The 15923-nt window shown below is 44.3% G+C and overlaps 1 protein-coding gene across 4 annotated transcripts in view; it reads right to left on the bottom strand.

The window, feature by feature from the left end:
* Positions 1-15923, bottom strand: part of LOC137563918 (oocyte-specific histone RNA stem-loop-binding protein 2-like) — a 68868-nt gene that overhangs the window by 13865 nt on the left and 39080 nt on the right. For 3 of the 4 annotated variants that reach the window (XM_068277016.1, XM_068277018.1, XM_068277015.1), the window contains exons 3-6: positions 5510-5587; positions 5258-5374; positions 4216-4341; positions 3394-3528 (exon numbers count right to left, since the gene is read on the bottom strand). In XM_068277016.1, the coding sequence (XP_068133117.1) occupies positions 3394-3528; positions 4216-4341; positions 5258-5374; positions 5510-5587 (456 nt within the window). The remainder of the gene's footprint in view (positions 1-3393; positions 3529-4215; positions 4342-5257; positions 5375-5509; positions 5588-15923) is intronic. The other variant, XM_068277017.1, reaches the window with a different exon arrangement.

Raw genomic sequence — 15923 nt, 5'->3', positions numbered from 1 at the left:
GGCTTAAAGTGTACAAAGTCGAATCTTGGGTACAAATTCACATAATTACCTAAGAAGAGGGAAGCCTCTGGATCCTATAGAGCCTTCCCATGCTATCCTCCAATCCCCCATTGCCGCTCATGGGCCCTCCAAATGTTACAGACAAGGGCTTGTCAGTAATCCGATCGTGGCCACACTACTCTTCAAGCACAAGCGTGGCTCTGCTGCACTGCACCTGCCGTTTGAAGTGTCCTGGGCAACAGCGTAGGACCAGAAGACAGCATGGGTAACCCCTGGAGGATCTAGAGCAGGTATGGGCAAACTTGGCCCTCCAGCTGTTAAGGAACTACAAGTCCCACAATGCATTGCAGGAGTCTGACAGCCACAGTCATGATTCATAAAGGCAAATGCATTGTGGGACTTGTAGTTCCGTGACAGCTGGAGGGCCGAGTTTGCTCATGCCTGATCTAGAGGCTTCCCTCTCCTTAAGTATGTGTTTCAGGTTCCTATTTAAATGATCACACCACCACAATAAATCTTTTGCCTTTGTGGAAAATATAGGCAGAGACTTCATGCTAAACTGAGGATGGATGTCTGATACAGCTAAAAACACGGTAATAAGGCAGCATTATCACCCCCCAAATTAAAGGGACAATGTGGTTGATCCAAGCATATAAATCCAGTACTATATCCTGAAAGAGAATAGCTTACAAAAACCCTGGTTTCAGTTTCTTACCCCTGTAAATGTTTCCTCTTTCTAATTCAACCATCTTAAAGTTGTAACAGAATAGTGAAATCTGCAGATACTTGCAGCATCTCTGAAAACTCTCTCCTTGCCCCATCTCTCCTGATAGGTCAGGTCTGCTTTCGGTGTGCAGAGACAAGACAACTGCTCTCAATGTTATGTATAAATATAAACACTGCGCTAATATCAAGAGTGCCCCTGATGAGTCACCGGAAGTGACAAAACCGGTCGGGCTGGGATGCACGTACATGGAACGCGGGAGGCGGAAGTGAGGTCAGCGTGGTGTATCGGAGCCGGAGCCCAGCTAGACAGCACCGCTGAGAGCCTGCCGGACGGCCCACGATCGGGGTTGAGCCCGTTAAACTCAATGCTTTATTACAACGGACATAGCATGTGAGTGGATCGGATTAATGTTTTAATACATTTTTTAATGGTTTTACGCTATGGAGCCTATTGGTTTCTTTTGAGGTGCATATGGGTATGGAGCCATTATTGAGTTTGTGAAGTGGACTACTAATGATCGTTACAGGCAGAGGGTGGCCTTGATATCCCTGCAGGTGCTGTTTGACCCAGTCTAATAGTGGGTCATATAATTGCAGTGAGTGATCCATCTTTAGGGTGTGGTGGTGGTACGCACTGTAAAGGCACTCTACTGTTCCAGTCACAGCTGCGAGTCAAGTACATTAAAGGACTTGTGGACTTGGGTCTTAAACTCATATTGGACTCTATATGTGCGCTGCTTACGATATAATATAATCTCAATGTTATGTGGTTGCTAAAAAGCCTTACAAAAGCACACAGCACAGAGCAGAAGAAACAGCATGACTCACCAGATATAACCAAAGGAGAGCAGCACTCAAATGACTGGGCAGTGTGCTACGGAAGAGTCACATGTACCACCAAGACAACCTTGTAACTTAACTAAATGAGGTCCGGCACCATTTGTATGAAACATCCACGTTATTTAGATATTAAAATTAGTAATACAAAGGGAGACAACAGAACATAGCTACAGTGCGTCTACGGCCCTCTGTTTTGGGTCCTCACCCTTGTTCACGCCATGCAGCCTAGGCCTCCTTTTGTATTGCCGATTGGTGCCAAGTAGTGCTAGACACTTAGAAGACTAGGTGAGGAGTTAGAGAGCCTGGGTATAGAGCTGCAGATTAGACCATTGTATGGTCCAATGTTTATACTGTTTTTCCACTGGTTGGATTAGGAATAGGAAAACCTTTACAATGTGTTATGATTTCAGATACTCTATTGACCCTGGCCAGCAACAGTGGTAGATGGTATCTGTATGTGGCTTCTGGCCTTCACCAGAGCACCCCCCTAAGAGATCAGGCATAACCCTTAGTTAGCAATAAAATGCTTTGCTGAAGTCAACCATCAGATTGTTGCCCTTGGAGAGAATTAGGAGTACTACAGAATAAAGTTTTGGCTGCAGACTGCACACTAATGTCTGTAGGCAGAATTCAATGCAGCAGGTAGCTACCATATTCAATAAGAAGACAATGGCCAGGATGGGTGGAGATCAAGATCAAGGAGAACTAAAACTAGTCAAGGTCAAAACAGAATCAGAATGCAGTAATCATTTGTGAAACAGAGACACAAGCACATTCTGGAGCTGTAGTGTCCTGCCATCTGGCATAGATTTAAATAGACTGGCATGGGTGTCTCCTTCTGGCCTGTCTGCATGCACATTCGCAAGTGCATGAACCTCATGTGCTTGCACCTTGAATTTTGTGTATGTGCAGTAAGCAGGGTGCACATTGTCCCTGTTTAGGTACAAGGGCAGGACTGTACAAAAGGCTCTTTCATGCGGTGTGGGTACGCATCAGATTGTGTATGCTTCTCAAGATGCTACGGGACTGGTAGCAAGACACCATATTTTTTGCAAACTACTTCTTCAGGATACAGCAGTGGAATAATATTCTTGGACCCACAAGAGGGTCTCAGTCAAGCATTGGCCAATTTTCTAGACTAAAACAGAGTTGTAAGATGTTAATACACAAATTTTGCAGTATACAGGAAATTAAGAATGCCACTTCTAAGGACAATCTGGAGCATGCTGTAAAACCTATGTAATCTGGGAGTTACGGTATATTACTGCGTTCATGGGACCATGCCGCCCCCCACCCTACATTTTCAGATACCCAAATATTATGCAGTTGTCACATGCACCACCTAAACGTGTTAACATGTGATACATGTGAATGGCTTAAAACACATGGCCGTTTTTTTGTTTGTTTGTTTTTTTTACAATAAAGTAGGACAACTCCAGGCAGGACAAGAGTCTCCAGTAAGATTGGATACCTAAGTAATGTGTCCCCCACTCTCACCCTTCCCAGTATTAGTCTAATATGAGGGGGGACACATGGAATATTATAGAGGCCCTCAAACCATCACAGGAGAAACATTTCCAGCCATCAGGCCTTCGCTCTGAGGAAGGGCTCTTGCCCAAAACATGTCAGTGTTGTAACTCTGTTGCTCCGAATACAAATTCTTATTTGCTGCAGCCCTTTGAGTGCCATGTTCTCTGTTGCCGGTTGAGCAGGCATGGCGTACCTACAGAGCATCACGCACCGGCTGGCAGTACAGTATTTTTCCCCCTCTGGGTGAGGCAATTCTACCGTTTACTTAAGCCCTCTGTGTAGGAATACAACCCTTACTCAGACTCCACTTGAGGGGGATCCCAAGCATGAAGAGCACGCCTCCAAAGCTTGATCTGCATATCCCACGACCTCCGACTATACTTCTTAGATTTGTTGGGAGTACGAGGGTGAACTGCAGGCTGCCTTTCAGATCTGTGAAGATGCAACAACAAGGAATCAAATTGCTTTTTTTCTTTTTACAATATTCATTAATAGATTATTTAGTCAGTGTTTGCCCATTGTAAAATCTTCCTCTCTCCGATTTACATTCTGAAATGTGTCACTGGTGATGACATCTTTAGTTTTGCCAGGTGACCTGTTTGGAATATTCATTTATGGAGCGTTCCATGCACAGAGGATAATATTGCTCGCTTGGCAGCTGGAAAAGCAGTTATTTCACACAATGCAAGGAGCTTCAAAGACAGCAAACTGTCAGGACCATGGTCATGACATCACACTGTGGGAGGAGTTTCACCACAATAATAGCCACACAGATCTATTTGAGAAAAGGTTAAGATTTGCCATGGGAAAGAGGGCATTAGCTACTGATTGGGATGAAGTTCAATCCTGGGTTAAAGTACATCTTTAAAGAAAAAAACGTGATGCTTTGTTAATGCCATATCTAGGCAGCTAGAAGTTGATTCATTAAGCCAATGCAAACTGGTACTTTTGCAGCAGCAGAACATTTCCAGCAGTCACACAGCAATTTAAGAACAGCATGCCATTATAGGCAAGGGAAATCTACATGTAGAGAATAGATACGGTATATAGTAACCACCATTGGCTTCTGATATCAGAACCTACTACCCAATTTCAACGTTAATAGAAATCGGTGCTTACTTTGGTACCTGTTGCCGATAACACTTGTAACCAGCTGTATTTTTGCCATAATCAATTTGCTTCTGCCGTCTCTGAAGAACAGATTCATCGGTCTCAAGTCTGCAAGGATTTAGATTCTGGTCATTGCTGTGGAATGTAGAAGGAGAGGTTCAAGTGGCCCATCAAAAAAAAAGTGAGGATATGTGTATACTGCACACCATTAGTGACTCTGTGGTACAGGTTCTAGTAGGGATTTACAACTAGTGGTCCATCTTCACTAGTAGACTTCTGCATGATGGCAAAATGCTAGACTGTACTTCTAGCATGTTTCCTTTGAGCAATGCAAGCATATAAGCCAATCAAGTGTTAGAAGACATAGATGAGAACAAAGTGTCACTCTGTCCAGTCATGGGATCTCTAACAACAATTAGATGTGGATTTGCCGGTATAATGAAGATGATTTGGGGGGGGGGGCATTTATCCACTTAGTGGATGGTTGTGACCACCCCTTTTTGCCCATCTATGGAGAGCAACTTCTTAGCCCGAGTGGGGCAGGTCTAATTTCTCCTCACACAAATAATGGTTGCCGAATATTGGCGACCCACACTTGTGAGTATAACACTGCTATTTTAACCACTTGAGGACCGCAGTGTTAAACCCCCCTAGTGACCAGGCCAGTTTTAGTAAAATAGGCCACTGCAGCTTTAAGGCAAAGCCGCAGAGCCGTACAACACAGCACACAAGTGATCCCCCCCCCCCCCCTTTTCTCCCCACCAACAGAGCTCTGTAACCACTATAGACCCTTTAGATTGATAAAGAGAGAGTGATGCATATGCCAAAGCCACTCACAGAAGTGAAAATTCTCCACCAGAGGTTAAAAGAAATCCAGCCAGACGCAAGCGTTAGGTGGGAGTGGGGAAGAACAAAAATGTAGGAGGTTTTATTCAAGTTCTGGAAACAACATTTATTCTGTGTACAATCATACAAGGTACATGAGATTACAGAACAGTAAACATTTCATGTTGGTAACTCCTACCCTCTCAGATCATCAAACAATACCCACCTGGAGTTACAGTGTACGTGATCCAACAAGTCCAGTTCTGTATCCACACCAACACTGACCACAGTCACTGCACAGGTTTGCCCCGTAGAAGAAGATGTTGCCTCAGGCACAAGGAACCTGAAAGATTTCACAGTACTGTATTGTTCTAACAGTTACTTTCAGGGCTGCTGCATGTTGATGCTTTTTAGTTTTCGCTGATCTTCCAATATGGAATCAGCATAAAAGTCTGGCAGATTTAGTTACTTTATGTACCTTGTGGCCTGTGATGAATCTGATGGATCCATTTCAAGAAAGCCAGGTGTACTGAGGAAACGGGATCTTGATGGCACCCTGGGGGGAGAGATTAAAGATTTTTAAAAACGTGGTTTAACATCGTTCCATGATTTTACTACACAGCACATTAGTAAGACACAGGACATTTACATTGCGCTTTTCTCCTAGCGTCTTCAAACCACCAGAGCTGCAGCCACTAGGACGCGCTCTATAGACAGTAGCAGTGTTAAGAGTCTTGCCTGAGGTCTCCCACTGACTAGGTGCTGGCTAGTGGCTAACGGAATAGAAGGAGCAGAGGCAGAGCCCTTAACCAGTACACTAACCAGCCACTGTAAGGAAAAGCATTGAGGCTGGATTTCACGCTGAGCTCATTCTTACTAGAGGAAGAAAGTGACTGCGGTATACTGCGATGCCATAGGTTTCATCACTGACCCTGCTCAATTACAATGAATGGTTCAGTAATGCACACCAAAATCCATGTTGCTCAGTGAAAACCAGAGTTAGTACCTGCTAACGATGTTTTGAACAATCCTTCAGAGCAAGGTGAGACGTCGCCCCTCCCAGACGCAGGAACAGACAGCACTTCCCCTATAAAAAGTCACATGGTTAGTACACCCTCAGTGCGTTAAGCCAAGTACCGGACAGGTAAACAACCTCTAACCCACAATGTGCATCTATTTCACACAGACACAGTACTAACACCCGGGTGGGATCGTTGCCCTGAAGGATTGTTCAAAACATCGTTAGCAGGTACTAACTCTGGTTTTTTCATACAATCCTTCAGGGCAAGGTGAGACGATTAACAAGTAATACAACCTCAGGGTGGGACCACCGCTTGGAGAACTTTTCTTCCAAACGCCTGGTCATTAGCCGACATTGCATCAATACGATAATGACGAATGAACGTTGAAAAGCTTGACCACGTAGCTGCTTTGCAAATCTGCTCAGGTGAAGCGCCTGCGTGATTAGCCCATGACGTTGCCATAGCTCTAGTGGAGTGTGCCTTAAATGATACCGGAACCTCAGTTCCCATAACCTTATATGCCTCATTAATAGCTAGCTTAATCCAAGTGGCTATAGTGGACTTTGAGGCTTTCTGACCCAAATTTTTACTTGAATGTAAAATAAACAAAGAATCTGACTTTCTAATGTGTGCAGTTCTGTCTAAATACTCTAACACACATCTTACATCTAACATGTGAAAAATCTCTTCTTTCTCACACTTCGGGTTTACCGAAAAAGTGGGCAGCACAATATCCTAAGACCTATGAAATTTTGACATAACCTTGGGACAAAATTTAGGATCAGTCTGGAGGATAAACCTATCCTGGAAGTCCTGAAAATACGGGGCTTTCATTGATAAGGCCTGGATTTCACTCACCCTTCTAGCCGTGGTTACTGCCACAAGAAACTGTTTTAAACGTCAGAAACTTTAATGACGCGTTCTGCAAGGGTTCAAATGGACTCTTACACAAACCTTTCAAAACTATAGACAAATCCCAAGGGGAGACATATGGCTTAAATATTGGACTCTTCCTAGACACTGCCTTCATAAATCTTACAATCAAAGGCGAGGAAGAAATTGGAACGCCTGAAAAGGCCGACAAAGCTGCAATTTGTACTTTCAAAGTACTGACTGATATTCTTTTATCCCAACCATCTTGGAGAAAAGCCAAAAGCGCTGGAATGGAAAGGCTATCAAACAGAGTTTTTCAACCAGGAATGAAAAGTTTTCCAGTACTTTAAATAAATTTTCCTTGTCACCTCTTTACGACTAGAAATCAATGTACCAGCTGTCTTATCCGACACCCCCATCTTCCTAAGCAACACTAGCTCAGGATCCAGACCGCCAAGCTCAGGCTGTCTGAATGAGGATGCCATATCTCCCCCTGCTGGAGTAAATCTGGTATTTCTGGAAGCCGCCATGGCTCCTCTGACGACAGATATTTGATTCTTGCAAACCAACTCCTTCTTGGCCAGATCGGGGCAATCATCATTGGAGACCTGCAGTCTTTCCATTTGTCCAGTACTGCCGGAATTAGACTCAGCGGTGGAAACTCATACAGAAGAGGAAAATCCCATTTCTGATTGAACGCATCCACCCCCAGACATTTGTCCCTCGGATTCAGAGAGAAAAATTGCTGGACTTGACAATTTTCCTCCGATGCAAACAAATCTACTGTTGGCATTCCCCATTTCTCTGTTATATCCCGGAACACTTCCTTGTTCAGAGACCATTCTGAGGAGAGAACCTTGTTCCTGCTCAACTTGTCTGCATCCATATTTAATGTTCCCTTGAGATGAAGTGCTCTCAAGGACAATACATGGTCCTCCGCCCATGAAAAAATTCTTTCCGCTTCCATCTGTAATAACTGGGATCTCGTGCCTCCCTGCTTGTTTATAAACGCTACTGCCGTCATATTGTCTGACTGGATCAGTAGATGGGATTGATTTACCATCGACTGCACTTCTAGCAAGGCCAAGTGTACTGCCTTCAGTTCCCTCCAATTGGATGACCTCAGGGATTCGGCTTTTGTCCATTTCCCCTGAAAGGCTTTGTGCCCTATGTGGGCCCCCCATCCCCACGAACTTGCATCCGTGGTTAGGATAAAGTCTGTTGGATTCCTCCAAAGACTGCCCCTCACAAGATTTGACTCCATCAACCATTACTAAAGGGATAATACAACAGTTTTTGAAATGCATACTTTGAATTCCAGCGTCTGAGGACGCCCGTCCCAGTTTTGTAGCAGAAATGTTTGTAACATCCGCATATGAGCTAACGCCCATGGAACTGCCACCATTGTGGAAGACATTAGACCCACTATTCGAGAAATTGTTCTCAACGATGGACTGGGATCTGATTGTAAACTCTGTACAGCCAATTTCAACTTCACAATTTTTTCTGGTGGTAGGAACATTTTTTGACTTGTTGAGTCTATTAATATTCCCAGAAAAATTATTTTCTGACTTGGAACAAGTGATGACTTGTCCAGATTGATGATCCAACCCAGAGCCTGAAGATGGCGGGAAACTACTTTTAGAACGTTTTCTAGTTCCTCCACTGAATTGACCAACAACAGTAAGTCGCCTAGATAAGGAATAACTAGTATCGACTTTTCTCTTATAGGAATTAATGCTTCTCCCAGAATTTTGGTGAACATTCTTGGGGCAGAAGTTATTCCAAACGGGAGGCAGATGAATTGGAAATGCATCACAATCCCCTCTACCTTTACCGCGAACCTGAGAAATTCCTGTGACTTTACATGAATTGGAACGTGCCAGTAGGCGTCTCTTAGGTCCAGAGAGGCCATGAACGCTCCTGGAAACAACAGTTCCCTCACTGAAAAAAATGATTCCATCCGGAATTTTCTCTTTTTTTTTTATGAATGGATTCAGGTTTTTTAGATTTAGAATTAATCTGTATTTCTCTGAAGGTTTTTTGACCACACAAATTGTTGAATAATACCCCCTTTTTTGCTCTTTTATTGGTACCCTCTGAATTACCTTCTGATCCAACATATTTTGTAAGATCTCCAGAATTTCTGGAACAAGAGCTGGGTCTCTTGGAGGCTTTGACAGTACATATCTTGACAGAGGAGGGCGGGCAAATTCTATGCGATACCCGAACCGAATCAGTTGTCGAATGAACGGACTTTTCGCCACCTGATTCCACCTGTTGTAAAAGTATCTTAACCTTCCCCCCACCGCCAGAAATGAGTCGCTGTGACCTAGATGGGGCCTCAAGAACCTTAGGCTTGAAACCCCCCTTTCCTGATCTATCAAAAGTCCATCTTTTGCCTTTCTTCTGGTCTTTTGCCTGTTCCTTTTGATTAAACTTGGGCCTACGAAAAAAGGTTTTATTAGGCACCAACTTTTGTTTCTTAGGGAACGTTTTCTTTTTATTAGATGTCCTCTCCAGAGCCGAATCCAGCTCTGGACCAAACAGAAGATCTCCTGTAAAAGAAACACCACAATCTATTTTTTGATGTCAGATTGCCATCCCACGTTTTTAGCCATAAGGCTCTACGGCAAACATCAATGCCGTAGACCTAGCCGTGAATCTAACCAATTCGGCTGAAGCGTCGGCCAAATATGCCGCTGCTTTAAGTAAAATAGTAATTGAGTTTAATAGCTGTTCAACCGAGGCTCCAGCTAAAATACTAGATCTTAATTGATTAATCCATAATTCAATAGTTCTTGCTACACAGGTAGAAGTGACCGCTGGTCTAAAGGACGTAGCAGTAGCTTCCCAGGACCGTTTAAGATAAGCATCCAATTTCTTGTCAATAGGATCTTTCAGATCCCCCAAATCTTCAAATGCTAAATCTCCCTGCTTCGCTACTGTGCGTGGATCGGGGGGAGGCCCTAGAGCTGCGCAGCCGCACTAACGCGTATGCGGACTGCGCAGCCGTGGCCGGCTCCGGCGGCCATCTTGGGAGAGGAAGGGGAGCCCGACCCCGTCCGAGGGGTCGGGAGCGGCACGGGGGGGCGATCAGACTGCGGGGACCGGGCGGAATAGCACGGAGGGCGCGGACGGCGTCCTCCGTGCATTTAAAAATGATTAAGGTACTTAATTTTTTTTTACTATTTGGGCTCGTAAGTCCTTTAAGGAAAAGGTGATTACGGAGGATCTGAGAGGAATCTGGATGCGGTGGTGATCGCAGAGGTTATTTGACTGAGCGTTTGAGACCTTATAATTTGGGTCTGACTTAGATCCGGTAAGCCTGCACTTGAATGGGTGTTTGGTGATGGCAATAATGGAGAAGAATGTCCTATAGCGCTGAGGTGTATTGAACAATACATTTTTTATGCTATGTCAGTAAAAACGTATTTCCGAGGTTGGCAACACTGACACGGATGCTCACAACAACTCAAAGCAGCACCAGTTGGTGCAAGGAAACATATTCCCCTAGCCAATCCTTGCCTGTTTTTTTTTTTTTTTTTTTTTTTTTTTAAATGACCACATTCACAGCAAGTGATCATTCTCGCATCCTTTTTCTAATGCTAACCATGCAAGGCTGCTACAGACAATTGCACCTACAAATGCACAATTGTGCGTGTGTACACGTGATCCTACACATTGCATGCACTGCCACGAGTCCTCATGCACGTGCAGGCACTCAAGCACTTACATGAACGCTCCTGATAGCACCAATTGGTGCTAGGGAACATGTTTTCTTAGCCAATCTGTGCCTTTTTTTGTGAATAATCACTGTTGGACAGTAACAGTGTTACTTAGATTGAGCCCACAATTGCATTATGGAACACCACATCACTGAAAACAGCTGCAGTTTTCCGCACCTGATATTTTTAGGCTGGGACCACATTTGCATCGTGGAAAATTGCCACAGTTTCCTATGGGCTTTTTTGAGCATGAAGTGAATATTTCATGTGTACTTCACCCATGAAAGACCTGTGGCATTTGCTGACAGTCTATAGTTATCGCAGGCTCTTCGCAATTTTACGCAGGGGGAAGGACTTGCAGGAATTGCGGTAGAGAATTTGCAAAGTTCAGAGCAGCTGGGGGCATTACCATTGAAAAGCATTATGTGTGGTCCCAACCTTAGAGCAAATCTAAGGGGTGCAAAACAATATAATGAAATAAAAGCTATACAACTACCTCAGAGGGAAGTCTCTGGATGATTCAGAGGTTTCTTCTGTTCTCCATCTTACCACTGCTCACCTGAATTCTCCGCTTTGCAGCCACACTCCCGTCCAAGTGTGGTCATACTGCACGACCATGCAGGCATGGCTTTGTGCTACTACGCAGGCATGGGCCCATACAGGTCCACCATCAACATCACTCTGGTGTACATCAAGGAGAACGTTGTTAGACCTGCTCCTCCCGCAAGAGAACCAACAACATTGGTGTAGCACAAGGGTGTGTACAGTCCCCTCTCCTGCCTCCGTGAAGATTATTTAAATTTGCAGATGACACTACTATCAGCCTTAACAGCAACAGAGAGCATTCTTACCACAGCGAGATTAAGAGAATTTGCAACTGGTGCAAGAACAAGCCTGTCCTCAATGTGGCAAAAACTATTGAACTGATTGTGAACTTCAGGAAACACCCCATCCACACTCTACCTGATCCTAATCGGTGAGACCCAAGTCTCAAGGGTACCATGCGTTCGGTTTCTTAACACAATTATAACTAATGACTTAAGAAGATGGAGGCAGACCACCAAATTCCAAAAGAAGACCTAGCCAACTGAAAAAAATTGGAATGCTACATGAGCTGCTAATTAGCTTTTGCACAGCTACAATCAAATCCATCCTTTGTTCCTCCATCATCTGGAATGCAGATGCAACCGCTAGTGACAAGTACAAAGTTCAAAGAGTAATTCGCAGAGCAAAAAAAGACCATTAAATTGCACCTGCCACCACTAGACCTTCCACACGGCTAGAATGAAGATGAAGGCCACAAGGATGTCGCACCAGCCCTTCCAACTGGAACGCCATCAAAAGCCCAATTTGCTACATAGAGCATTTAGGTGCGATTAGTAATAAAGTTATGGCCCAATGCATGGGAGTAGGGTTAAAAGACAAAGATGGCTCTTGGTGAGAAGGGTAAAACAGCCCGAGGGCTGCAGTGGTTACATTATACATGTACAGCTGATGGGATTCCCTTTACATCCTGAGGATCTGCATGCTGAGCAGATGTGCTATATGGGAGAAATGTTGACACGCGTGCCAGTTTCTAATGTCAAACTACCGCCGGATGCACTGTGGTATCCTGAAAACAAACGGAAGACAACCGTTTTCTGAGTGAAATTAGCAGAGTCTGTGACTGAAAGATGACTGAAAGAAAGTGCATGAGGTAGGCACATGCAATCTTTGAACAGTGAAAAGATAGTATAGTACATCATTACTTGTACTATAAAAATTACACACACACACACACACACACACACACACACACACACACACAGTAAGTAGGACAGAGCAGCAAAGTCCAAGAGAAAAAGCAGTTACAACAAGGTGAGTTAATCTCCCAATCAAGCGATCTCCTTACCGCTGTATTTAATTTCACCTTCACAGCTCAAAATCTAAGCCGACAGCACTCAACTAATGTGATATAACTTCAGCACGCTTTTTAGACACAACCAGGTATCAGCAGCCCTCTAGTGGTGGTTCTGGTCCAGAAAAACACCTGGTCATGTTAATAGTGACTTTCTTACTTTCTTTAGCTTTTTAAATTAGCAGTTGAAAGTCTCTTCACAGTTAAAAGTGATACAGTGTATAATCTTATTATAGTAAACTCCAAGGGACCAGCAAAACTGGTTTACTATATCAGAAATTGTCCTAGAAGTGATCCAGCATGCCCTGGCACATCCTCCTATGCAAAAGACCAACTGTCTCTTTCCATTGGAGGTACAGTACAAGCACTTGCACATTTGGTGGACTACAAAGTTAAGTATACCTTAAAGAGAACCCGAGGTGTGTGTAAAGAATGTTATCTGCATACAGAGGCTGGATCTGCCTATACAGCCCAGCCTCTGTTGCTATCCCAAACCCCACTAAGGTTCCCCTGCACTCTGCAATCCCTCAAATCACAGCCTTGCTGTGAGGCTTTGTTTACATCTGTAGTGTCAGTCTCAGCTGCTCCCCCGCCTCCTGCATAGCTCTGGTCCCTGCCCCCGTCCCTTCTCTCCAATCAGCAGGGAGGGAAGGGATGCAGGCGGGGAACGGAGTTCTGCAGGAGGCGGGGAGAGCAGCAGACTGACACTATAGAGATAAACACAGCCAGCTCTGACAAGCTGTTTGTCAGCAGCGTGGCTGTGATTTATGAGGGATTGCAGAGTGCAGGGGAACCTTAGGGGGGTTTGGGATAGCAACAGAGGATGGGCTGTATAGGCAGATCCAGCCTCTGTATGCAGATATTCTTCAAACCCACCTCGGGTTCTCTTTAAGGCTGCATAGCCAGGCTGGACAAAGCACTAGTACAGTATCCAGAGTTCCTTATAAATTGCATCTGTCGCAGAATAGAGGCAGCCATTTGCTTCCTGTGAGTGGCGCCAATACCTCAGTGGGTGGGACTTGCAGGACGTGTCCTGGAAAACTTTCTACTCACACTTGAGCCAATTATGAAGCCTCTCTTGAAAATGCAGCCAATCATGAAAAGCCACTCATATCTAATGCAAGTGGCTCCAATACCTCCACGGGTGGGACTTGGCACTCTCCTCTCCACTCTCCTTAAAGGACAACTGAAGTGAGAAGACTATGGAGGCTGCCATATTTATTTCCTTTTAAACCATACCAGTTTCCTGGCAGTCCTGCTGATCTATTTGGCTGCATTAGTGTTTGAATTACACCAGAAACATGCATGCAGCTAATGTTAATGTCAGAAACATGATCTGCTGCATGTTTGTTCAGGGTCTATGGCTAACAGTATAAGAGGCAGAGGATCAGGAGAATAGCCAGGCAACTGGAATTGCTTAAAATGAACCTAAAGTAAGAGGGATATGGATTTTTCCTTTTAAACAATACCAGTTGCTTGGCAGTCCTGCTGATCTCTTTAGCCACAGTAGTGGCCGAATTACACACCTGAAACAAGCATGCAGCTAATCCAGTCTGACTTCAGTCAGAGCACCTGATCTGCATGCTTGTTGAGGGGCTGTGGCTGAAAGTATTAGAGACAGGCTCAGCAGGAGAGTCAGGCAACTGGTATTTTAAAAGGAAAAATCCATATCCTCAGTTTAGGTTCCCTTTAAAAGGAAATCAATATGGCAGCATCCATATCACTCTTGCTTCAGTTGTCCGTTAATTTTACATATAGTAGGCCTGCTCTGCTACAAGTAAAAGTAGCCTGAACTGCGCTCCACATGCTACCAGAAGCATAATCACTAACAAGGGAAGAGATACCTATGAGTGAGTACTATCCCGTGGGAAGTCTGTGACAATACTTTTAGCAACAAATGCAATATGGAAGTGGTAACTATGCATGATCTTTTGTTTACATTCACATTATTCCTAATTTTCCCTAGGCTGCTTATTTGTACAATACTACATAGCCAGTGCCATTCTTCTTGTCTTACAAATGTTATTAGGCATCAACTCACTTGCAACAAGCCTAAAAAGAGCAGCCTACCATGGGTTTCACACTGACATATAATGCATGCGCCGCCCACTGTTTACTATATCCAGAGACAGCTTCACGTAGGGGCAAAAAACAGGTTTACTATAACAGAAGTGTTGCTCCCATAGACTTATAATGGAGATTGGCCAGGACCTGGAGAAGTAGTTTACTATACCCAAATGTTTATTATATCAGAGTTTATTATAATGAGATTATACTGTATTTGCCTTCTTTGACCACTTAAGCTGTACTACTGTTGTCCTGTGAGATGCCCATAAAGTAAGGTATTTACTTTAGTGTCTAAATCACATCAGAAACAAGCATGCAGGTAATTTTGTCGGATTTGACAAACACTGTCATTAACACCCAGGGTCGGACTGGGCCACAGTAGTACATTTTTTTCCCTCGGTGGGCCCCGCCTCCAGGTCTCTGGTGCCCCCCCCCCCTTGTCTGACAGCTTCAATTGCTGCCTGCAGCATACAAATTCTCTTCTCAGTGCTGTAATCACTCATGCTGAGAGCAGTGGCGTAACTAAGGAGCTGTGGGCCTCGATGCAAATTTTACAATGGGGCCCCCCCCCAAGCACTCTACATAACAATTGATACGACACACCAAAACCTGCCAATGGCAACTACAGTGTCAGAGGTGCAAGAAGGGGATGGGAAATAGCTTGTTAATGATTACCACTGTTCAAAGTATCTATAGAAGTGATTATTATGAGCACAGGACCAATAGAGGTAATACTGTAGTTAAGGGAGGTCCCTTCGGGGCCCCTTTGGCCCAAGGGCCCGATGTGGTCGCATCCTCTGCGGTCACAGCCTCTGCAACGTAGGACATTACTTTATACTGTATTGAAGGAGGGGACTCTATGCAAAGTTTTGCTGGGCAGCAGTGTCTGAATTACAATGCTGCTAAGATCATGTACATTTGGCCCTGTCCATAATACATCCATAATACATCATGACCACACCCACCTTCTGGTGCATGGTCACACCCCTTTTTTCACCGCATGGGATGTGTGGGCCCCAGGTTGAAATTTCTTTGGTGGGCCCCCAGTGTGCCAGTCCGACCCTGTTAACACCTGATCTGCTGCATGCTTGTTAAGGGGTCTATGGCTAAAAGTATAAGAGGCAGAGGATCAGCAAGAAAGCCAGGCCACTGGTATTGCTTAAACGGAAATAAATATGGCAGCCTCCATATCCCTCTTACTTCAGATGTACTTTAGATTTTCTTTGCAACTTAAAGGAATACTATCAATGCCCAAGTGTTCTAAAATGACAATGTACAAATAATGTCTAAGTAGCTATGTAAACA

The sequence above is a fragment of the Hyperolius riggenbachi genome, chromosome 3, assembly GCF_040937935.1.
Source record: "Hyperolius riggenbachi isolate aHypRig1 chromosome 3, aHypRig1.pri, whole genome shotgun sequence".
Lineage (NCBI taxonomy): Eukaryota > Metazoa > Chordata > Amphibia > Anura > Hyperoliidae > Hyperolius > Hyperolius riggenbachi.
This window is presented reverse-complemented; position numbering and strand designations above follow the sequence as displayed.